We start from the raw sequence: 26,113 nt of genomic DNA, 5'->3' as shown, positions 1-26,113 counted from the left end.
TTGCGATACCTTTGGTATTTATACCCATGAGGTTTGATATATCTTATTCAGGTTATCAGGATCTTTAGGATCAATACCCATGCCATGAGGTAATGGTTACATTTCTATTTCAGGGAACCAGGGTTATGATAATAACGTTAGCACTTGTTTCCAACTTTGTTATTAAATAAACTCTGCTTGTTATATAAATGTGTGTGTCTTCTGAGTCATTTTGACTTTGTGGCTACACTACCCTCCAACACAGTAGGTGGCCAAAAGTATTAACATCCTCATATTGTAATCATGCAAAATGCTCTCATTCACATTGATATGATTACAATTCTATGTATGTACTATGAAAATTATTCTCAACACTTGTACGCTAAGAACTATTGTGTAAAAAAAGTTGGATTAGTTCTAGTTCTCTGTGCTTCTGAATTGCTAGAAAATCATTAGAAGGCCAATGACCCCATTTGACACACTGCTGGTTGCCTGCCTCCCACACCTCCCCCATCAGGTTGAATGATCCAGTCAATAATTTATCACATTGTGGAACGGCTGCTGTATTTAAGCTGCTTGGAATGAAGAAATGGGTGTCAACACAGAAAGCTGGATGTGCTTTTTAAAAAAAAGAGCATGTGCACTGTATCAGCAATCCTATAGAAGGAGAAGTACAATTATTCCCCTATGACCTAACACTAACAGACGTCGGGCCTCATTTACTAAAGGGTACAAAATATAGATTTAGCGCGCATGTAAAGCAGTGAGCCTAACGTGCGTGATAAATCTAAATTCACTTCCCTGTGTACTAACACAGAAAGCATTCATTTATGTGAACACTATTTGGCTCTATCATAGTGCGCGCACTAAATTTAGTGCGAGCGATAATTTAATGCTCACGATAATGTCCGAGACTACATGTGACCACCTTCATATAAAACCCCCCAGCAGTCCAGGCGTATCTTTTGGTCAGTAGCTTTTTGTGAAAGGTGGAGGTGGCTTACATTGTCCGAAAAATGATCGATCAACAGACACAGTACTCAGCAGGGGACAGGCAGAGGCAACGTAAAGTGAAACTGCACTGCTTACTTTTTAATTTTAACATGTATTCCTTGCCTGATGTAAAACAAAACAAAAAAGCCCCTTTCCTTTCTCCTTTAATGCATAAACAATAAAAGTCATGATGTGCAATGGCATATTTTTCTTTTTCTGCTTACTCGAGAAATATTGATTGATGAGACGTAGCCTCAATTCTCTTGTCGGCATTGCCACCCTGCAGAGCAGGCTCCATGGATCAGGGTGACAGTGCTATGTAAGTACAATCAATAGCACCCATCACATTGGGGAAGCCAGCAACCTGGCAGATGCCCACTTTCACATCCTGTAAACCTGTCCTCTGTGTGGGAAATTTTATATAATTCCCTGCGAGTTTTAGCAGGACATGCAGTCGTATTATACACATGAGTATCCAACCAATTTTGGATGTTGCCACAACAACACCACTAACATACTGCATGCTTTTCACTTCCCGGACAGCTCCTTTGAACACAATGTAAGGTTTTAGTTTGGTCCTGTCCTCTTTTGCAGCAAGCACAACTGTCAGATGGCATTTTTCATTTCCAGTAGTTTTCAGTGATATGCTACGGGCCCCCCAAGCATCCACAGTACTGGTACCAGCCATGTCGCACCAAACATCTCGTCCATCGCAATGATATTATAGTGGGCAATCTTTTTTTCTTTTCGTCCACATACAGAACGTAAGAAACAAGTTTCCCTGTTAGCTTGTCTGCATATTTTTGAGCAAGGGTGGTGCAGCGTCGCACAGAAAATCCATTACGTTTCAGAAATGTTTTCAGCCACCCACCACTAGCTTTAAAGTTGACTGCAGTGCTATCCTCTAAAGAAAGAAACAGCTATTTGGCTTTTTCACATCATTTTTCGAGATACGCGCAGGTGTTGTGAACGTACTGTCATTATCCATTCAGAAACCTGTGCTTCCAGCGTTTCACTTACATTCTTTTTTCCCCCCGCCATCCACTCTTCCTTTTTTTGCTGAGTTTCTGATGCATTTTCAAGCATTTGTTTTCCATTCTCTTACACACCTGGGGTCGATGCCATAATGATGTGCTGCAGCTTCACCTGTGCCATTGAAAAACGAATTGGTAAGCTCACTGTACATGTGTGTGTATTGGCGGGAACATACAGGCACACTAAATATCTTTGGGTACCTATTGAAGTTTTAAATTATGTTTCTATGATATATTCAATTTAAATGATCCTTTTTTTAATAATAACAATGTATAACTTCTTATTTCAGGAAGCATATATGTATAATTGAGTTTCCAATAGCCACTACAGTCTTGTGGGAAGTTGATAAAAACCCACAAACCCCTAGAGAAATTCAAAAGAAGTTTATTAGGTCAATGGAGGTGGTACGTGTTAGTTGGATGTTTGTGGAGTTCGTGATTATCAGTGTGGGTTTTCATTTTAAATTGATTCAGCATTAAATAAACCGATGCATATCATTTTAAAATTCATCTTTGAAGAGATATAAGATCACATTTAATACAAGTTAAAAAACATATACTCCATGTACAAAGTTGAAGGAATAAAATTAAAATAAACGTGATTTGCAATTTTGGGAAAGTGATGCAATTGCACACTTATCAATGACACTACTATCAAAAGTCAGCATTGAATCTATCCCACACCACACTGCAGCTTGTTCCAGAACATTTACTTTAAAAGGAAATTAAGTCCCCAGAAAATAAGATTTTTCAATTTTAGGATGGCAATGTTAAGATCTGCCACCGTTTAGACTGTTACAATAGACCCCATCAAAGTGTACCATTCATTTAGAGCCCAAGTTAAATACAGAACAAACCAACAAGTTTTTAAGAATTGGATGGAAAATCTGGTTATGTTTACAATTATACATCAAAACATGAGAAAAAGTGGGGTTTGGTTGTAGTGCGGGCACTAAAACTAGTATTTTGTAGCAATATCAAGTTAGCTTTAAAAGCCTTGCATGTTACATTAAAAAACAGAACCTCCAGCGCTTCATTCATAATTGGAACCAGACTCAGAATGCCCCTGAAAAGTTTTTCATCACTATAATCTATGAATGGAACAATGCACTTTATAAACTGCAGTAATGCAGGGCACAGAGATCAGTATGTTTCGTTTGTCATGCTCTGCACCACATCACAGTTGCTTGTGGCTTGTGATCTTATAGGAAAGAGCTGTCAAGCTTCAAACTACATCTGTGCAGCTCGTCCTGGTTTCATATCATCTGCAACCACTTTAACAATGCTGTATGAAAAATGTGCATAAAAAGAAACAGCCTATTTTGGGCAACGGCCCATCAGAACTTATTAGTATGACTTATTCCACACTGCATAACGGATTAGGCTATACTGACCTTCAGAAATTAAACAAATGGAAATAGGGAGCTCCATATATGGTACAGTACATGCATAACTGAATGGCTGGCAGAAAGAATAGCTCCGTGGCAGCACTAATATGTAACAGCTATATGCAATGTGTTCCATCCGTCAGCTAGGAAAAAGATAGATTGCATGGTTTTACAAAATCTCCTCTTAAACACCTGCTAACATCTGCTGACATACATTCACACACACACACACACACACACACACACATATATATATATATATATATATATATATATATATATATATATATATATATAAATACTGCACAAATGTAGCACTCTTCATATCTTTGATATTGTGTGGGGTTCTGATATCTGTAGAAATAGGTAGTCTGTTAAAAAAACAAATGGTACAATGTTTTAGCCATAGACCCCGTTCACACTACTGCGCTGGCCCAGGGCCGCTGCATATTTAGGTCTTCAACCCCGTTCACATTTGCGGTTTAAGGCGCCTTTGCGCATTCATATATGTGACTGAAAGGCAGGCCTAAACTGTGGCGAATTACTTGTTTTTTTTTAATGGTCTGATAGCCAGCACTCAGAATGGAAGAGCTAACGGGATATACAGTAATCCTTGATTTGTAGCAGATGTTTCTTATTAATGTATATTTTTTCAATGCAGCACAGTAGCAATTTTATGGTATATATAAAAACAAACTATATATATATATATATATATATATATATATATATCTCAACAATCTTAAAATGTGTGGATGAGAACAGTATTTTATGTGTGTGTAAAAGCAAGCAGCTAAAAGAAATGATTAGCATGCTAATGTAGAGACATACTTCTGTAGCTATGTATATTGTTGCGTGCAAAATAAACAATGATGGCTGAATATGAATATTGAGATCCACAATTCTGCAGTTTTTAAATGTTTTGCTTAGTTACTAAATAACAGGAAGAAAAAGTAATTGTGACAACTTAAGCTTAGTTATGAATGCACTGCAGCGCATATATTATGTGAAAGAAACAACCTGAACATTAACCCGCTTTTTATTTAATATTTTTAGAATTAAAGTTGTATGATGTAGAAATGATTACCATTGAGTATTGTTGGGAGTATGGGAGTGTATACTGAGCTACGTAACCACATTGGTCATGTGGGCTGCCTTTTATTTTTTGGAGCGTTCACAAATGAGGCAGCTGTGGGCCATAGATCGCAAGTGTGAACGGGGTCTTAGTCAATCAATGTCATTTTGTTGGCTTAAGCTGTTCTTGTCTGATGTATGTTCTGGGCCTGTTAAAAGGATCATATTTGAAAACTAGACTTTAGGAGGATTTTTTTATATATTATGGATGCACTGAATCCAAGTTTTGGGGATTCGGACGAATACCGAATCCATCTCAAAAGATTCGGCCGAATACCGAACCGAACACCGAATCTACAAAAACTGTCAAGAAAACTGAAGGAAACTGTTGAATGAAAATCATACTGGCAGCTAATAACAAGGGATGCATACAATCTATAGTTTTGAGCCTTTTAGGTAATAGTATTTTTATTACCGAATGGAAATATATCCCTGAATAAGATTGCAGTTTGAAACTTACACAATTTACCGCTAGCCTCCTCCCCCCCACAACAGAAACGTCAAAATACAGCAGAACTGTTTACCTTTACAAGAAAGGAGAGCTGCATCTTTGCCTAATCCTCTATTTTCTTTAATGACGTTTCAACCTGTGTCACCTGATCTGAGAGCGAAAAGGATAAAACTACCTTGATGAGTGACCTGAATTTCCCTGCAAAATAAAACCCACGTTGATTTAAATGCACCGTGTGTGTAACACATATCAAATAGGCTACGAAATAGTTTAAACATTATTTTAATAAAACACAGCAGTTCCCAAATAGTTTAACTTGTATTGGCACATTACAATAATGTAATTTAATTTACTAAAGCATATTGTTCAACAACGTCTTGCACGACAGTTGTAAAGTTATACAAAATATATATTTATGCGCTCCGATTATTTATTTTTTTCGCAACAAAGCACAAAAGTCTACAACACTTTGCCATTACTATATGTTTCAGGTTTACTGCATAACTTTACTCCATGAAAAGTGTGAGGTGATGTGCTGTTGCATACGGGGTATGTTTGCATTCAGTAGCTGCGTGTGTTTAGTGCGCCACCAGTAATTTATGGAGTCAAGAGGTGCGACAGAGTTCATCAAACGTGTTCTTGTTATTAAATACAACAGTTACGTTCAATACCGGATTCGTGTCTTTTATTTAAAGAAGAACTGCACACATTGGGGGGATGTATTAAAATGGATGTGCGTCTGGGTGGATATAGGATTCGGATTCAGTTAATCCAATCCTAAATATTCGTAACCAAATCCTGGATTCAGTGCATCCCTAATATATATATTTATATACATATTGTAGCGTGCACGGGGGAAGGCAGCAGTAGGGCTGGTAGGTGACGTAATCACACAGAGAGACATAAGCCCGATATACGCTCCTTGCAAAGGAGCCGGCTCTTTTGTACAGCGGTATCGGCGCTATGTTTCAGTGCGAGAGGACCCGGGTTCGCGCCCGCCCTCCGCCTGTGTGTGGATTTTCTCACCCTGTGTGATGCGCCTGCCTGTGGAAACCGAGAACGCTATAATATTCTACATCTCCATGTTATGCAGCAAATTAACAAATAAATCCCTTCTGACTTTTCCAGGATGTAACAGACTGGTTTCATAGATCCTGATAAACACGAATCTTGGACTACCGATCCTTACCTTACTGTAAGATTTGTGCTAACCTGTGTCTTTGAAACCAGCTAAACATGTCTTCTATCAGATTATACTCACAGCCAATGTGAATTGGGGCATTTACTCTTCCATACACATACAAACATTTTGTGCTTTGGCTTGTGCCTTAATAAGTGTGTGCTATTATTGTATTCTATAACTTTAAGGTAGTTTATGACTGATATAATTGGGTTCTCACAGTATATTTGTAACTTCTTTATGGCTAGTAGTGCACAAAAAAAAGCAGTTTGAACCAACAAACATCACCCGAATTAAGATTTACATACTGACTGCAAAGTTAAACAGCTGCAGTTTATGTTCAATAATGTCACCCAAGCCTGTAAATCACTGTCTTAAAAAAAACTATATTCCCACAGCTTCATGACATAACCTGCCACAAGCAACTTATTTGCCTCGCAAGCGTAGAGCCCTAATTTAATACCGTATCAAAACAAAACCCTTGCCAACAGCTTGCAACCCCCTGGAATTAGCTTGAAAGTCTCAGTGAAATCCAACTCCAGTCCCCCTGTAGGTACAAACCAGAGTTTATTGAACACCAAGCTGCTTGTCACAGTTGGATACACCCACATTAAAAAAAAGAGAGAATATAAGATTACAAAGCCAGAGATCCCAACTGAGAGCTCCATGCAAAAAATGTTAATGTAGACTGGGCTTCTTTGAAACTATAGCAATATTGGCAGCACAGTGCATTTAAAGATGTTTTTTTTTTGTTTTGTTTTTTTATCAGTCGGCTGACTTCAATAATATATATATATATATATATATATATATATATATATATATATATATATATATATATATATATAGTCTTCCTGTTCCCACATGATATACAGTTAAAAGTCTTAAATTCAAAAGCATCCACATGTCTATATTTATAATGATTCAACGAGGACCTTTGCTGTCTTGAACTGCTTGACTTGCTATTCTCATGTTGTAACAAAACACAAACTTACTTTTCACAGTCCTTATTATTTTCTGTTCTATATATTTTAATATTTGAAGGAATGCAATTAGAATCCATCCTACAGAAAATTAAGTTCAACACAACAACTAATATATATATATATATATATATATATATATGAGGTATCTTCTACAGTAGATTTGGTATGCATGTCAGGTTGTGCGTGTGTAAATCTGAGTTTGTTTTTACCAAGTCAATTTATAACGTGTGTTTAGGAAATATTCTCAGCTACTGTGAGAAATGAAAGACTCTTCACTGTATTCGAAGGGTTAAGCTGGCAAGACTTCACTGCTTATGTCTACTGATAATGACAGCTGCTCTGAACCACGTTTCTCAAGTTCAAGCAGGGACATGGAAGTCGTAACACTTCTAATTGCTGTAGCATTATCAAGATATCGGGGAGAAAATTCATAAATCAACTGTGTGGCAGCACCCTTTTTGTAGTGACTAAAAATAACTTATTATCACAAGTGTCCATTTCCTTTCAGGACTAAATACCACTATTAATCTTTTCCTGTTTTAAATCAAAGCAAATAGTTTTTCCTTCCACTATCCCGGCTGTACATATATGTAAACTAAATCATACTTAGTACTCAAGCTAACAGATCTTTTAAAAAAGAAAACAAGCGTAACAATTCAATCACTGAATTGGGTTCAGTATATACATTGAAAGAAACTAAATAAATTGTGTTTTCCAGGTAACAATGAGTGAGTAATGTTCATTTTCAATGTGGATTTAAACCTGGAAACTGTGTTTTCTAAAATCCATTTAGAAAACACAGTTTTTGTTTTCTTAAGTTGTAGCCATCAGAGCACATGCATACAAATCTCAAGACAACTGTTCTGTAAACAAGTTACTTAAATGTTGAGCATAAACTGAAGTTTCATGGTTCAAAGTAGAGACGGATTTTGTGTATCCAGTCAAAGCGAGAATTTGTTAATTCCTTTTACAGTGACAGGAACTTCAAATGCATTTTTCTCAGTTGGAAGTTGGAGAGTACTTTTAATGATGGCTTCATTTGTTAAATTAAATTATTTTTTTTTTTCTTCTAATTTAACCTCAGACAAGGTGATATTTTCTAACTCCCTTATCAAATACCCCTATCTGAATCATCATGGCAATAAATAATTTTCTACCCAGGTTGCATCATCCCCAAGTTGTAAAATGCAATGGAAAGTAAAGGAAGACACTCCTCATTTACAGCACAAACCAGCTACCTAGTGTGAGTCCAGTCAAACAAAGACACTGCACGACATGGTCAGACATCTTTGAGAATCCCCTGTGAATCAGCTTTCCTGAGAAATTATAATTTGAAACCTATTTACATGCTGATTGTCAGCTGCACAGCTCAAGCATTAGTAAAATAGTATGTGGCATTAGTAAAATGATACTGCAGTGGTAACAATTTCTTATTTTGACATGCAATGAACACTGGTAATTCATGATGGTACCATAACAGTATTGCTGTGCTACTACCATATCTGGACCACAGTGAAATATACAGTGTTGTGTTCTGCTGCTGTTGCTGGTAATGATGTTGTCTGATGTTGATTCTGCTTGGGTTTCTTCATTGAGGTTTATAATAGTATTGCACTGATATTTGGCTCTATGCAGGTGTTATTCAGCTTAAATGTAGCCGGCATTGGTAATTGACTGTACTGCTTTAAATGCAAACCCTCTTTGCTAAGATTTTGGATCGCTTGAACATTTTCTTCAATATTTTTGCGTTCACTTTCAGTAAGTTTGTGTTCACTTTCAGTAAGTTTGCGTTCACTTTCAGTAAGTTTGCGTTCACTTTCAGTACGTTTGTGTTCACTCTCAGTAAGTTTGTGTTCACTTTCAGTACGTTTGTGTTCACTTTCAGTACGTTTGTGTTCACTTTCAGTAAGTTTGTGTTCACTTTCAGTAAGTTTGTGTTCACTTTCAGTAAGTTTGCATTCACTTTCAGTAAGTTTACGTTCACTTTCAATAATTGCAATCAATTGTTTTAATAATCAATATTTTATAATGGTAATCCTTTGGAGCAGTTCCACATGTAATCTGCCTACTTGCATGTTCCCAGAATATCACTATGAAATGTAGTTGTTACTCACAAGTGACTAGTGTCTGATTACAAAAGCCTGTTTTGAATACAATCAGCTGGTCTGTGTTTGAATTGGGTTGTGTAACTGAGTTTCAATTCATTTGAGAAGAATAGCAATAAGTTGGGTCATGACTCCTTGTACTATTCCCTTGTCACAAACCAATGAAAAGTAGTCAGCAACTCCTCTGTGCAGCAAGGTATAACCATGCAAGGCTATGTGACAAATGTGTGGTCAGCTCCACAATGAGAAAAATAATATCATGCTAATTTACTGAAGCTCAGCACACCTATTGATATCAGTATAATCATCTTACAACTGAATTCAAATGCTGATTAGTCTTCAACCCAATTTCATAGCTGAGAGAACCAAGGCATGAGCAGGTATATATATATATATATATATATATATATATATATATATATATATATATATATATATATGTAGCTACATGGGTTTTAACAGAGGCTTTCGTCACACTATTTACAATAAAGTTAAACTTTAGAGAGCCTATTAGGAGGGAGAGATACTTGCCTTAAAGGGCTTTTGCAGCCATACTGCACCCCAGCTTCACTCGGGTACCTTTGTCCCAAAACTGACCCAATACGGTGTGTATCAATTTACCCATTTTCTATAGCAAGCCATTTTCAACAAATGTAGTTTATGAGATCAGAGGAAATATAACATATCCCCACAGTTCAACACACTGCTAATCAATCGCCACCGCTGAAGTATGATCTAAGGAGATAGCATTACTTATGATTTTATATGAAATAATAGCTTGACTTAAAACATGAACATAATCCATTAGAAACAAACTAATACATTGCTTATCTAAGACGTACACGATAACACAGCAATATGCAGTTATCAAACAACTTCCTATTTCCAGTTTATCTTTAGAATGCTATGAGAAAAAAACACAGTGTAATTGTGGCTCTAGTCCTTATAGTTCCCTGACACCACACAGAAATGTTATTTACAAAGGCTTTGCATTTTGTTTTTTAATTAATACTGAAATAAGATTTTCATTTTTGTCGGCTTAAAAGGAAACTTTTATGCAACTGTTTGGATAAATGGGCTATTCTGATCAGCTAACAGCATTATAAAAGGGTTGGGTTTGTCTCTGTGACAACAGGCACTCAATTTTGACTTTACCTGTATTGTTTTAGCCCTGCACCCTGAGTCTTGAACTGATATTGCAATTCATTCAAGTTATAGGTATCTGTGTGCAGAAGTCACTGTAACATTCTCAGGTGTGGCTCAAACTTCCTAACACCTCCAATGTTGTTATTATCTAATGTCACCCAACTCCCTTGTATTATGTAATACTTAGTTACAAAATAAATTCATTAGGGGCTGTTGATAGCTTCTTCTATTCTGCTCTAATGGTGTTTACAGCTATCTGCATGCCAATACGCACAAAGGACTAGTGCCTATGTTCAGAATAATAAAACCAAAGACTGCTTTGATCTCCAACAATCAAAGGATCACAACCTTATAAGCACCTCCCTTGTTAGTGTAGCCAAAACACCACCAAGAGGTGCAGTAAGAAGATTTTGACCTAAATTAGTATTACTATCTTTGTCTTCTGTGGTATATACTGTATATAATACAGTTTGTCAAAGTAACATATGACTGGGTTAGGTACCAGACACTATCACTCAGGTTAAAAGATTCAAAGACAAGTTAATACTATATATAAAACATTATTCTATAGTATTGCCAAGTACATTGCAATATATTTGCACTCTGGCTATTTGTTTTCAGAAAGAAATACCATGCTGGCTGTTTCCTGTTGATTCCCTGGGTGAAAACTAATCACCAGATGATGCAAATGGAAGTACAATTCATTGGTTGAACATATTTTAGTCACATGATTGCTGCAAACATAAGAGATAATTGGATATTACTACCTTGGAACTGTATTCAAACCGCATGCCAGTAAGTACTGCAGTCCAAACTGTATATATATATTTAACTTCAGCAAATGTAATACCATTTCAGAAGTTGTTGTATAGAACTATTTTTGTCTACTTTTAGTATAGCCTTTAAGCTTAATTTCAGAATACACTATGCCCATATATACAGTACACTCCAAAAGCTAATCAGTATTTAGAGAACTCTCAAAGATAATGACTACATTTACACAGTACATTACATTAAAAAACCTTCACCTGTAAAATGATCTGCCATCTTTAGAGTGTTACAACATGGTAATTTTGATAAAAATAAACATACTGTTTTATACAACATTACTTTAAAAGTCAGTTTCATCTTAAAATAATTAACAAAATTAAAATGGTGCACTGTTATTTTTGAGAGATTGATTTAAATACAATACATGGCCTTTTTGACTTCTTTCATTTAGAAGAGACGATAAAAACTTGTATCTACCTGTGGCAGGGCGCCATTTTTGATAACAAGCGGATTGGCTGCCTTTAGTTGTAGTGAAGGGGAAAAAACAAGTCCTTTTGACGCTACCCACTCAAACTGGTTCAGCAGGAATGAGAAGGCACCGACTGCAGAGAAGCCTACAGCTGCTGTACCTCTCCTACTGAACTGCAAAAGGGTCCCCTTGTAGGGAACTGGAACGTACAAAAAGAACAGAAAGGTGTTTTTTTTTTAATATATATATATATTTATCAGCGGCGGCTCGTCATAAGAGGCTACGGAGGGTAAAGCCCGGGACACACCAGCGTGTTGCTTCACTTCGCTTCTATTTTGACGTGCGGTAGACAGTGCCACACCAACGCATCTATACCCAAACGTCAATTTCCTTTCCTGGGGAAAAACACCAAACAACCATTTTGAGCGAAAAACAACTATCCAATTGGTAAAATAAATATGTCTGTGTTTTGGGAAGACTCCCTTGAAACCTCAACAGAAGAGGAGGACGAAGAAGACATTAACCCTTGGTTATACCAGTTGGGAAAGGAAATCAAAAGAGGCCAGGTCAGAATTTTGAATACAAACACAGAGTTTATATATTACAGAGAAATTGTATAAAAACAAGATATCGGTTCTTTTTTTATGAATGAATAGCACTACTAGAAAGCTGGTCTTGTAGGCAGGTCAGTATAACACACTGTGCGAGTAAATAAATCAAATCAACAAAAGTGAAATTTACAAAACAAAACAAACAATAATAATTATAAAACAATCCAATATGTTCAAAGTGATCAAAAATAAATACAACATTTGTGTGACAAAAATAGTGGCAACCACTGCCTTCTTGTTTCAATGATATACTGTATTTAAACGTCAGACCCCATTGTATCATCAGGTGATGACATAAAAGCGAGTGTTTTATACGTCTGAACTTTACCAAACCCAGCAGAATGAAAAACTTGTTACAGCAGCATGTTCAGGTCACCTGCAGCAGGTTTAAATAATAAAGCTTCCCACACCTTGATTGCGGGCCAGATTCCTAAGCAGAAGTAATAGAATCAGAGTGGAAGAATGTTTACCTGGCTACAGTAGTCTACGTACAAATCAACAGGTAAGCATATACATACATTGTGTGTACAGAGATGTAAACATAATTTACGACATGGTAGACAGTTTTCAATTTTAACAAACATTTTAGCTTCATGTCTTCAAGTGTTTATTAGCATTACATCTTTCACAGTTTTCAATGTTTGAACACGGGAAGATTCAGGTAATGGGACGAAGCCTAGTTAAGATTCAAATAAAAGACAACTCAACTGGTATGTTGATCTTTGAAGAGATTAGCCTCCAAACATTTTCTCTTCGCTCTGTGTGCTTGTAAACTTTTTCCTCTATTTTTTGACTGTATAGTGACGTCACACAGATGTTGGCTGCTATTGGTCGAGAGCACACGTGTCTGTGAAGCGGCGCTTCAAAAATTGCTCTGGGAGAAATCTGGACGTGAAGCAAAGCGAAGCCCCTGTGTGACAGGTCTCATTAAAACCTATTATATCAAAAAGTGATGCGAGGCACAGTGAAGCGCAGCAACGCACTGGTGTTATGCCTACGTGTCATTTTGTAATAGTAAAAAAAGCTTACCTTACGTCATGCTCTCCAAAGTCTACTGTATTGCTATTGGCTGACATGTAGCCTCAAAATGGGTGAGATTCTGTGTGTATTCCACCAGCAATCACCCTCTTATCTGTTAAGTTTTACTGTATTTATATTGGCAACACGATGCAAGCTTGCGGCTAGCCTCTACCTCTCTTGATGAGTGTTGTCAGGCAGGTTATGGGTCACATGTGGCTACTCCCTTAAGTTTCGATTTCCATATACAGTACGTAGTATATTTTTTATAACGCTGTAGATTCTTTTAATTTATACGCCATTTTCCTCGCTTTCAATTGAGGAAAAAAATAAGAATAAAAATAACAATAGAGGTCATCCAAAGCCTAAATTGGACCTTCTTCAACAGGGAGGACCAAAATAAAATTGCCTTTTTAATTGCTATGGTATGAAAAAACACAATTTTTGACTGCAAGTATTCGCAGTTTGGTTACTTACACCGGCTCTTCAGTTGCTTGCCTTATGTGTTGCGTATACTATATTACTGTATTACATTTCTTATTAAATTACGAAGTACCTTTTGAAACATGCAAAATTTTATTGCTTATAATAAAAAGTACACACACACACACATATATATATATATATATATATATATATATATATATATATATATATATAGATATAGATAGATAGGTAGTTGTGGGTGAAAAGCGCTGGTTCGCGTATTTATTAAACAAAAAATAAATAAAAAGGTTGTACAAAAAAACACTGCTCACAGAGCAAAATAAAGGTTTGCACAAAAACAAATCACAAACACTGACACCAAATAAACAAGTACCGTGCTTCCTGCACGTGTAGCAATTGTTATTATCTTTTCTTCTCCGCTCTCAATCACGTACCTCCTTCCAAACACCCACCAAACAAAGGATTTCTCTCCCCTTCTATCCCATGTGGCTGGAGCCTAATTAATAATCAATTCAATAAAGGCTCCAGCCACATCCTCACATGTTTGTGGCAGGGACAGGAATTAACCCCATCCCTGCCAACCACCACCAACACACAAACCAAACATACATTTAAATACAATAAATCATATTAAACACCCCAAAATAATTCATTTAAAAGCAGTTTTTGTTGTTTAGCCTCCACACTTATTAAAGTCAGGAGCCGCTACTGACTGGGGCACTTGTCAGGATAGAAGGGAAAATGAATGGAGCAAAGTACAGAGAAGTCCTTCAGGAAAACCTGCTGCCCTCTGCAAGAAAGCTGAAACTGGGACGGAAGTTCACCTTTCAGCATGACAACGACCCAAAGCACACAGCCAAAGCTACACTGGAGTGGCTAAGGAACAAAAAGGTAAATGTCCTTGAGTGGCCCAGTCAAAGCCCCGACCTAAATCCAATCGAAAATTTGTGGCATAACTTGAAGATTGCTGTCCATCAACGCTCCACAAGGAACTTGACAGAGCTTGAACAGTTTTGTAAAGAATGGTCAAATATTGCCAAATCTAGGTGTGCAAAGTTGGTAGAGACCTATCCCAACAGACTCACAGCTGTAACTGCTTCCAAAGGTGCTTCCATCAAGTATTAACTCGGAGGTGGAGACTTATCCAATTATGATCTTTCAGTTTTGTATTTTTAATATATATATATATTTTTCTCAATTGAAACTTTTTTCCCCTTAACAGTGTGGAGTATGGTGTGTAGATAAGTGGAAAAAAACCCTCATTTAACACAACGAAATGTGAAAAAAGTTCAAGGGGGTGTAGACTTTCTATAGGCACTGTATATATATATATATATATATATACAAACAGTGTGTCTGCACTATCAGTGACAGGGAAAAAAATAACTCAGTGCCGTCTCAACTCCTCCCCCTGGTGTATCTTTTCAGTGGCAATGTACACAATATCATAAATACAGATGTACTTTTACATGACACACAGTCGGGGCTCTTCACACAGGAGAGACCCCTAACAGACTGACTGTTCTCTCTTTAAACTTTGGCAGCTGGTTTCAATTTACAATTTCCCAGCTACAGCTAATAATTACCAATTAACAAAATAACAATTACATTTGGCAGGGTGCTTTTAAATCCTTTCCTGCCAAAACCACACATATATGTATGCTTTCTAGATATCCGTTCACCTACTCTTTTTCATCAGAAAACAGACCCTGTCAGCCACCCTTTCTTTTTACATTCTTCCAAGTCAGCGGCTCCAGCTACATGGACGCAAGCTTCTGTCCCCCTGAAACTTGGTTCCCATTGCATCACTATGAGCTACGCAAGAAGGATCCAGCTGTTAGAGGTCAGAAATGGCATCTACTTGGTTACAAAACATTGAAATAATAGGGGAATCTTTAGAAATATTGCACGTTTAAGTCTCATCTCTCCTGGTTTGCAGGTTGGTTTTCTGTATTAATTGGCTAAATTTATTTCCCTCTCTAATCTTGTACTCCCACCTGGTTTATTTGTTAATCACTATATTTGACTGGTTTAACAGCCTCAGCTATTGCACAGTGCAAAGCTAATTCCGTTCAGATTGCACAATATCCATGGTGACCACCTCCTTATTAGTGCACCATAACCACCTGCTCAAAACATTAATTTAGCACAAACAGAATGCTTGGGTTAACATTCCTACATATGTTTTAAACATTGATTCCATGAGTTTCTTCCTACTATATGAACAGTAATTCCAATAACTGCAGTAGTTGCCTAGTAAAAACATTAACATAGAATAGTTCAAATATAATAATACATGTAGTCTGTCAAGTACAATTAAATAGTGTTCCCTATTTAATTAAACTGTATTAAGCATTCAATAATTGTTAATATAGTAACGTTTGGATTGAATTGTAATGCACTATACATCATCATAGAGCCTATTATCACATAAAACATTGAGAGACTTTGCTTCAAAAGATGAGAATTAATCAAGTCTAGCCTACTAACAGTGATTAAAACAGTATAACAGTGTTTTCTACAGCTTGTCAAGTAAGATTTTTTTTAGTCCCCCTCCCCCAAAGCCAATTCTTTTGTTTCACCATTTCCTTTGGTGGCAGTTGAATTCCTGGTGTTTTTTTTTCTTTCAGCAAAGTCTTTAATTGGTATAATGTTTCCTCATAAAAGAGTAAGAAGCTTCAAATTACATTTACTGTTTTTTACTATGTTCTTTTTACTGCCCCTGGCAATTACAGTACGGTGTATACAGTATATAATTGAGATATTGTCTGTATTAAGTTGCTTTGACCTGAGTTAAGGAGTTGCTCTTCTTTTCCAGTATTCTGTGCAAAGACATAAATAACCCAGACTAGGTCAGTCAAAATGTCTTTAAGGACATTCACAATAAACTCAACGGCTGTTTACCTCAGTCTACATTGACAGTGAACCTTGAGCGTGATAATTAATATGAAGCATACTGTACATTAAATTGGGAATTTGTATATCCTCACCAGTGTTTAACATATCTTTGAAGAATGTACATAATCTTTCTTTTTTTGGTCAGAATATAGTTCTGCAATGTTTTGAAGACTCTCTTTCCTATGAGTCGAATTAACATATTTCATCCCCTAGCAAGATTAGGAAGTTGCCCAGTTGTGGGGCGTCTAAACTCATATAACTGTAGGGACAGTTTAACTATATTCTAAAGCTGTTTTAAAATATCTCCATTTCACAGAGGGGAGCTAGACACTTTTGTGTTGGCAGCAAATACGCTATTGAAACACATCATCACCCCATAAAATAGATTTTATTGAAAACATACCTCAAAAAGCTTGATAATTCCAGAAATTTATAGTGCACAACTAGACAAGCCACTGACAAAGAAGATACATTTAACTGTATCTGATCTACTTTGAGCTAAAAAGTGCAGCATAGTAATTAAGAAAGCCATTGGAAAGTTGAATTTTTAGTTTTTAATTTAATCTGTGACTAGAAGATACAGTACTTTCATTTTGATAACATTTTTAGAACAACATTACATTTCATTTATTTGGTTTACCATCTAAAGTAAACCTGGATATTTTACTCAAGAACAGTTTTATTTTGTATATATTAAGTGATCAAATGAAAGTTAGTTAGCGTGTGTAGCTGAATGAGATACAGTAAAGTATTTAATCGTAAAGCACACATGTTTCAAACCTGCTGTGCCTGTCTCCGAAGACCCACTTGAAAATGAGATACTGTAGATCTATCCTGAGGACAACAATTTAAATAAAATAAGTAAAACAAAATGTATTCTAAAGAAAGTTTTCTATATTGGATCTCTCTCTCTCTCTCTCTCTCTCTCTCTCTCTCTCTCTCTCTCTCTCTCTCTCTCTCTCTCTCTCTCTCTCTCTCTCTCTCTCTCTCTCTCTCTCTCTCTCTCACACATCCAGCTTGTTACTGTAAACCCCACCAAACTGTAACCACACTTACCAATGAAGTCACACCTCTACAAAGAATGTCTCTTTCATCATAGCTAATAAGTGTATGAAGCCAACCTAAACACTGATTTCATAAAAACATTTAATGGATACTGTAAACCCCTTAGTATAGGCCACAATTAGCAGCAATGTAAGACATGGGAAAATCATACACAATTCAAAAGAGGGGTTACATTATTTGTGCACGTGCTTCTGTTTGCATCCAGTTTCATAGCACGGTGGAACTGAGGCTGCAGGAAATTCAATTACTTTTTTTGTGGAATACAAAGTAAATCAGTGGTTGAAGCGATGAACTGGTTCTCAGCCCTCACCTCTATCCACCAGGTCATACTCCCATACTCCCTACATTTTCACCACAATGTTCCAAAACGTTAATTCAGGCCATTAGTGAATCTAAAGCGGCAAGCACAATTCATGTAAAAAATGGAAAACAAAACATTGAAATGATGTAAAAACAAATAATTAATTGCATTATTAATTGGCACACTTTTCTTAAGATTTCACAAAATTTCTTAAAAGACAAAACAGTATTGCTGAAACACATTTCCGCAAACCAGAAACACTTTCAGTAACAGAGTATGTTGCTCAGCAGTTTGCCAGATTTATGCTGAAGGCTTCTATTTTAGGGTTACACGGTTTATTTCCGTTATCACCTATTCCACCAGGATAACAGACATTAACACAGCAAACAAGGAAAAAGACTCTCCTCTTAGTCTGTTATGGTTTGCAAAGTGCAACCTTGACCATAGGCAGTGCATTGCTCTTGCAGCCCGTGGAAGGAGCAGCGATATTCAAATCATCTAGATCATGTGAGGGCTTGAGAGTTGCTCTCTTTGGCTGTTATGTAAGAACCCACAGGAATTCTGGGATTGTGTTTGTAAACAGTGTAGCCATGTGCGCGCACTCACGAGGAGAGTTACCCAGAGGTAACCTTTGGCATTGATAGAAGCACAATTGGCCAAATCTTTTTTATTTTTTTTATTTTTTTTTGGTATTGTTCTAGCTGTCAGGCAAGGACTTAACAAAGTCCTTTTTTTGCAAAATATTTTTTGGACTGGCACACATTAAAAAATCTATTTTGAGCAGTAATGAATGGCCTCATTATGCTGCTGTAGATGAGGTATTACTCAGTGTAATTGTGGAATGCAAATCGAGACAAATTAGAAAAAGGTACATAATCAACTGAAAAGTGGTTCAGCTTGTTTCTGTCTGTTTATCTCACAGTCATAACAAGAAATGGAATTTAAGTAGGCTTATCAGAGGTGCCTAAATTGTAAAACTATGTGGCAAATAATCGCAATGTAGATACAGTTCACCTAATTGTATTTAAATTCTAAGGGAATGTACGTACTGAACCTGCAGATTGGTTACAGATCCTATTTTTCTGAATTCTGCAGAACCCTTTAGACACTATATTATATTCTTATTGCAAACGTACTTGCAAGATTACCATGGCATAGTACTGTAAAAGCATAGCAAAATGGATGTTTAATCAGATTGATAGCAATCAAAGCCTGAGTCATTTTACTGCAATAACAGATACATTGGTGGCTGTTGAACAATGCCATTCAACGTGTGTGTTTTGGATTGGGGTGTGTTACTGTCACCTCTGCAGAAAGACAGGTAGGTGATGTCGTAAACAAGTTTACACCGACTCTACCACTACATTTATAAGAACAGCATGAGTAGGGTTGGGCCTGGTCAAGACTTGGATGAGAATCGTCCAAGGACACCAGATCCTGTGAGAAGTGGTTTATGTGGCCCTGTCTACTTTTTGAACAAAATAAAAAAAAAAAAATACAATAACACAATCTCCCATCACTGGCTAATTTAATTGGAGAAAAAAAAGTGAATTCAACCTCCTTATAAGGGAACAGTATTGGAATATTGGAATAAGATCTTTTTTTTTCAATTGTATTGATATTGAATTGTTTATTGCATTTTCATATAACAAGTAAGTTCGAACCTGGATGTATCATTCTCTTTCAGCATGGTAGTTGAGTTATATCATTTGAATAGCAAATTATATTCAACTTCAAGCCAGTAAGTATTCCACAATTGGTCCAATCTGTATGAAAAAAGGCCCTTGAACCATGATACTGAGTTGATTGTTCAAATACATTTTTGTCACAATAAAAAAGCTATACTTCCTAGATCCTATTATCGTAATTTCAAATTCCAAACATGTAAATGGGAATCTCTATTTTCCCACCGATTCCTCCCCACACTGACTACTGGCAGACAGCCTCAATGGCAAATTGGAAATTAGGCATGCTTGTGTTCTATTCAAGGGTAAACCATTTGTGGTTATACACTTCAATCTTGCTTCCAAGTTTAATACAAGCTTTCTGAGAGACTTGGCAACTGCATTCACCAGTGTTTGATTCTGAATGAATGGGTTTGTTGTGTCTCACATCTTTAGGCAATAGTCTACTGGCTTTTTATAAACTGTGGGTAGGTCTTAAAGATAATGTGAGACTTTAAACAAGTCAACATTGTTGCAGAAAATAAATAGTACAAAGGCTAACAGTTCAGCTGAACTCAAGAAGAATATTGAGGTTGGACTGGAATTAATAGGGCTTTGTAGGACTTTATTAATATATTATGTATGTATGTATGTATGTATGTATGTATGTATGTATGTATGTATGTATGTATGTATGTATGTATGTATGTATGTATGTATGTATGTGTGTATGTATTTATTTGGCAGACAATGTTATCCAAGGTGACTTACAGGTGTTACAGGGCACTACAGGGTTACAATGCAAAAATATATATCAAACTCTGAATCGGCATATTTTCCCTGTTCCCTGAACAATGTTGACACTGTATAGTCAATGACCATGTGCACCATATAAAAAAAATACAATTTAATTGGCTTGCAGCCAGGTACCAAAACTAAGGTTGATCTCAGGAGTCAACCAACAAAATCAAACAGAAAACACTTAGAAGCCTATTTTGAATCCAAATACACTATTTAAAATCATTTTAATGACGGAAAAACACACAAAAAATACCCAGAACAATAACAGTACCTACTATAGTCAAGTACATTCTCTTTAAAGAGTCCAATGTTTTGTTTTTGTTTTTTTATTAAATTTACATGTGCACCACCTCTCTCTCTAGGATGTTTATTCACAATACTGTCATTAGCAGAAGCAGATTCCTTTACAAGCATGCCTCATTTTGCATATCACACACCACTGTGATCCACCATTCAAGTGCATAGCCCTGGTGAATACACAAACAAAATATACAAATGAGCTCAGACCTTTATCTCCAATATTCTAGACTGTAATTCTAATGCTAATCCTAATGGTCTTGTGAGCAAATTCAGCAGGATCAAAAACACACACAACCCATTTGCAATTCTTCTGTTAACAGAGGAAGAAAGGTCTCCTAATGGCTAATAAAAATTATACTGCAGACAATATCCTTTTGCTGTTAAAGAGTTTGCTTGATACAGTATGTACATCCCTAATTAGGCAAGGATTTTAAAACATGCACTATGATGGTAGTTTTTCATTCTAATAAAAAAAAAATAGTGGGTTGTAACATTTTTTTTCTTTTTAATGCTAAACCCACTTTATTCAATGGGTTTGAATGCAATATATCTTTTTGACATTAAACACATTTGTGATACAAATGGATGAGGCAATATTTTAACTTTTACAGTTTGCTACCTGCATTACATATGTGGGGATTTAGCTGATGATGATGGAAATAGATAACTGATATATTCACGGTTATCTTTATCTGACCCACTTTCCTTAAATGTAAAGGTCAAATTAAACAAGAATACTTCATTATCTCCTATGAATATAAACATTTATTTAACTAGAATGTTAGCATGTGGATGACACCCATTTGCATTCTCTTTGACACTGCACCCAACACTGATAGAAGAATGTCAATTATAAACAAACCATTACTGAAATTAGCAGCACAGTGCAGGAAATGCACGAGTCAGGACATTGTGCAGCACATTTTTCATTCCCAATAAATGACAACCTCAGAATACCAGGTCACTTTAGCAGTTTATTTTTTTTTCTAGCAAACACGAGTGAGCCATTAAAGAGTTGCATATGGATTTATTATATGGCTACATTTCAGCACAAAAACTTGTGAGAAAACCTTAATGGGAAAACCTGTTCCAGATTCCCTCTCCTTTTTTCTCTGCTAATGGTGCAGTGGGATTGGGTTTCATTTCCTTGGGAGCCCCTGACCTTGTAGTCCTCAAGCTCCACAATACTTTTTTTCTTTTACTGCGCTTGCCTTTGTGTCTGCCTGTCACTCACTGGCGAACCAAATGAAAGCTGCTTCACGGGATGCACAAAGCCAGAATAGGCACTATCTTACACACACTTCGGTTCAGGGGACATACCCCAAGCCAAGACAGAACTCAGCACTACTACAAAGCATGCTTTTTAGTTTAAGCTCATCTATATATTCTCCTCTTGCCATAATTAGAGCACAATAAAACCTTATAAACACACGGTAAAAAGAGCTGATAAGAAATTACACAGAACTTCAATTAAAAAATCCGCTATATAAATAAAAAAAAACAATGACATATTTTGGGGGGGAAATAAAAAGAAAAATCAGTACCTTTTCCACAGTAATTACTATCCTTTTAACAAGTTTTGAACAGAAAAAATCCACACCTAAAAAGAAAAGAAATGTATAGGTAGTAAAAACTACTGTAATTTATTAATAACAGTAGTATTTTGATTTAATTACTTAAGAAGAGTGCAGTTCAGCTTCCCAATTGTCATTAGTTCCCACCATTTTAAAGAAAACAAAAAAAACTATCTGAAAAATAACACAGTTAAACTAATTTTCTTATTAAACTCAGAAAAAATTGGCAGCCATGTTGGAGAAGCTTTATCTAATATCCCGTCCTTATTTTTATAGCCCACTGGTGAGATTTAAAAGGCCAACAAAAATCACAACGGGAGGGGGAGGGGAAGAAGAGTTTTATAAAAACAGAAAACCACTCTGACCTCTTTTTGCTTCCCTCCACCTTGCAGAACTCCAGCAGAAACAGTCTGGGTCTCCTTTTTAACAAATCCTAAAGGGCAGCCATCTTGCTTCCTTCTGTTCATTTATGAAAGCAGACTATCCTCCACATCAATATTCATGGGGCAGTCTGACGCCTGTTTTCATCACCAGAAGAAGAAGCCCGGTGTCGCTGTGGGCCCCTCTCAGATACAGATGTGACTAGCATAGGCTATGGCACACAGAGTGGCGTGTTGTGTGAGTCAGGGAGCTAGCTTTACTGGTAGGCTCAGGCAGTTGAAAATCACTTCCCTACTGAGGCCTTACCACACAAAGAGCCCACATTTTTTTTTTCTTTCTGACACACAATAGTGAACACTAGGGTGGTTGCCCTGAAGCACTGGCATGGACTTTACAGGACATGGCTCCACTCCCACTCCACACACAGTTCCACTCAGCTGTTTGTCGTGCAAACTTCCTTATCCCCTGCAGCAGCCGCCCACTCCCTCAAGACAGGAAGAAAATGAAAGACAATGTGGCAAGAAGAGGATTACCAAACCTTCTTATTTCAGTTCCTTGTTGTCACGCTTACAGAAACGCTCCTACAATCTGGCTGCAGTTTGTTGCCACTTCCTCGTTACTGTTCAACTCTTACTACACTCAGCTCCTGCCAGAAAACAGGCCCTCCCTTCATTTCCATAGCCAGAAATTGTTTTTGGCTGACAGCACGCTTTTAGTACTAGGGGTAAAACTACACTCTAACCTTTGAAACCCCCTTCAAGAGTCAGCTCGTTTTTCTTTCAATTTACAGTAGGCCCACCTACTGTTTACACAGCCCATGTGGGATTTGGGGTATTTAAATGACACACATTCCACAGTGCACCAGGTAGACATTTTACCAATAGTATTATTTTCCACTTAAACTAATCTTTCTTCTAGCAAGGAAATAAATAGTAGTAGGTTGCTGTGAATTTGTGATTGAGTACATATTTTTTTTAACAAAAGCCCTTTCAAGAAATTCAGTGACCTACATTGCCACATTCTTAGTGTTATAAAGATTTATTTATGCCTATATATATATATATATATATATATATATATATATATATATATATATATACATATAGGTAGTTACACCACTGAACATAAACTGTCTGACAGAGGCAAAAACCTGCCACTATATATACCACTATATGGAAACAAGTGGAAATGGTATATTGATTTATTCTTCTTCTAAAAAAACAGAACATGTCCCCTTTCCACAGTCCATTTAAAATGTATAAAGCTATGTTTTTGCTAAGGGGATACATTTTTAAGCAATTAGAACAGCACGAAAGGGAGAAAAATGTAAAACATTCAGATGTAGATCGCAGAAGCCTATTGTAGTTAGGTTGCAGACTGCTAAAAAGAAGTATGGCAATTTCTGGGGAGATAAAAGACTGAAATAAACCTTTGTCATCTTTTTTAATCTCTCTTTTTCTGTCTCGCTCTGATGTAACAGGTGTTTCTTGTCTGAAAATAATCTGACTGTGGCACCAGGCCAGCTTTAAACTAAGCCCACCCCTTTCCCATCAACCCCCCTGCTCCTCCACATTCATGGCATTTGTTAACTCTAAAGGTAATGCCCAACCCCCACAGTCCCAGTGTAAAGGGCTGTATAGTCTCAGGCCTGAAACAGATAGGGGATTTGTTTTTACAAAACGTGGGGGAAGGGAGAAATAGTTATCACTTCACAACAAACATGGTGTAGTTTGCAGCCTGTTCCATGCAAGAAAGCAAACTGTTATCAAAACTGTGGAACTGGTTTATTGCATTATTTGACACTTTTTTGTAATCAGTTGCTCATGATTTTGATTAAATGCTCAAACCAAATTCCTCCTCCCCTAACCTGAAAAACCTATAATTCTATACCAGAAGCAACTGACATATCTATACCAAAACGCAACATAATTACACAGTACCAAGCTGTTGCACATTTTAAACTGGATATAAGATTGAGTACAATGATATGTTTTCCTTTAACATCACAGTTAATATGTTGTTCTATAGGCAAATACCTATCCAGTAAAAGTATAACGAACAGTACACACAGGAAACAAAATCACTTGTGTTGAATTGCTGTGACATTAAAAATGGATTCTAAGGGTTACCATTTGCAGCTGCTGAAACAGAAGGCACTTCCAAATGTGAATACATGTATATACAGTACTTGTTGCTACAGAAGCCCCAGGAACACTTCAGATAAATACTACATTGTTCCAATTCAGCTTCATTTCCAGAACAACTGTGTACACTTATAAAACAGGAATGTCAGGCTGGAAAAAGCACCTAGTTTTTAATTTGCATTGCAAAATTACATAGATGTCCCAGAGCATAAAAGGAGGAACCAAACTATTATTGAGCAATTGCTGTTGTTTGGTTCCTTAAAAATTGGTAACATAGCCATTGTGTTGACATTGCTGGAAATGCTGTGATGTGGAAATGTAATATACCGTTATTCTAATAGTATTCTTATGTTTCTGTTTTTAAACTTGCTGTAAATGGAATATTACATGTTTTACATCCTCACTGTTCCCTGTACCCCATTACGGGGGTTTGTTGCTCTATCCTACCACCACTGTCAAAAGGTTAGAATAGATAACCCACTGGTACCTCAATAACCAGCTCCTGTTAATGATTCTCCAGATAAACAGGGAGAAGTGATAACAAATCATCATGGCCATTTCTCAGTTTCCCCTCCTTCAGGGCAGAAACTACTTACTATGCTGCTGAAGAAAGTGACCCCACTGTCAAAAGCAATAAAGATGCGGACACACTTGTCACTAGGGAGAAATCCCACCTCAGCTTGACCCCAAGTGTGGTGAAATTGAAACTAACACCTTCTAATGCGAATGGGTGAACAGGTTAAACACCTCTGAACTCACTGTTTTGAACACACTGGCTTAAAAAAAAAAAATTACTGATGAGGAAACCATCATTGAATCATTTAGATGATATCAGTAAAAATGACCAGTCTATTCTTGGAGACAAAGGAGTGTGTTTATGTTAATAGAAACCCCAAGCCAACGGGCTGATTCATGAAGAGTAACAGTTAACCGGAACTACTGTACTGAGTATCACTGCTTGACATGCGACTGAAGCCACATGGCTGAATATATTTCTGCTGTAAACAAATGAATACAAATGACCAGAAGCCACAGAGAATACCACAAACTCTGACATCAAGCAATCAACCAAGTTTTTTTTTTTATAAGGTCAGTGGTTTGTATTGTACTAACTTTGATGTTATACAAATGGTAGACCATGCTAGTTGGTCCTTTTAGATTGGCACATAATGAGACCAGTTATACAAATAGTGAAAAAAGAAATTTTTGGATGACTTACATTCTCAACAGTTTATCTAAATGGTAAGGCTATAAGACAATAAATATTACATTTG

General features: G+C 36.6%; 1 protein-coding gene across 2 annotated transcripts in view; it reads right to left on the bottom strand.

Annotated features, from left to right (window-relative positions):
• Window positions 1-23,231, bottom strand: part of LOC117408527 (methylcytosine dioxygenase TET2-like) — a 51,461-nt gene extending 28,230 nt beyond the window's left edge. The window contains exons 1-2 of one of the 2 annotated variants that reach the window (XM_059000233.1): window positions 22,680-23,231; window positions 17,390-17,443 (exon numbers count right to left, since the gene is read on the bottom strand). In XM_059000233.1, coding sequence (XP_058856216.1) covers window positions 17,390-17,443; window positions 22,680-22,781 — 156 coding nt within the window. In that variant the 5' untranslated portion in view covers window positions 22,782-23,231. The remainder of the gene's footprint in view (window positions 1-17,389; window positions 17,444-22,679) is intronic. The other variant, XM_034013571.3, reaches the window with a different exon arrangement.
• Between the last annotated feature and the right edge of the window lie 2,882 nt (window positions 23,232-26,113).

The sequence above is a fragment of the Acipenser ruthenus genome, chromosome 2, assembly GCF_902713425.1.
Source record: "Acipenser ruthenus chromosome 2, fAciRut3.2 maternal haplotype, whole genome shotgun sequence".
In the NCBI taxonomy this organism is placed as follows: Eukaryota; Metazoa; Chordata; class Actinopteri; order Acipenseriformes; family Acipenseridae; genus Acipenser; species Acipenser ruthenus.
The sequence above is the reverse complement of the archived record's forward strand: the minus strand, read 5'-3'. Positions and strand labels throughout refer to the sequence as shown.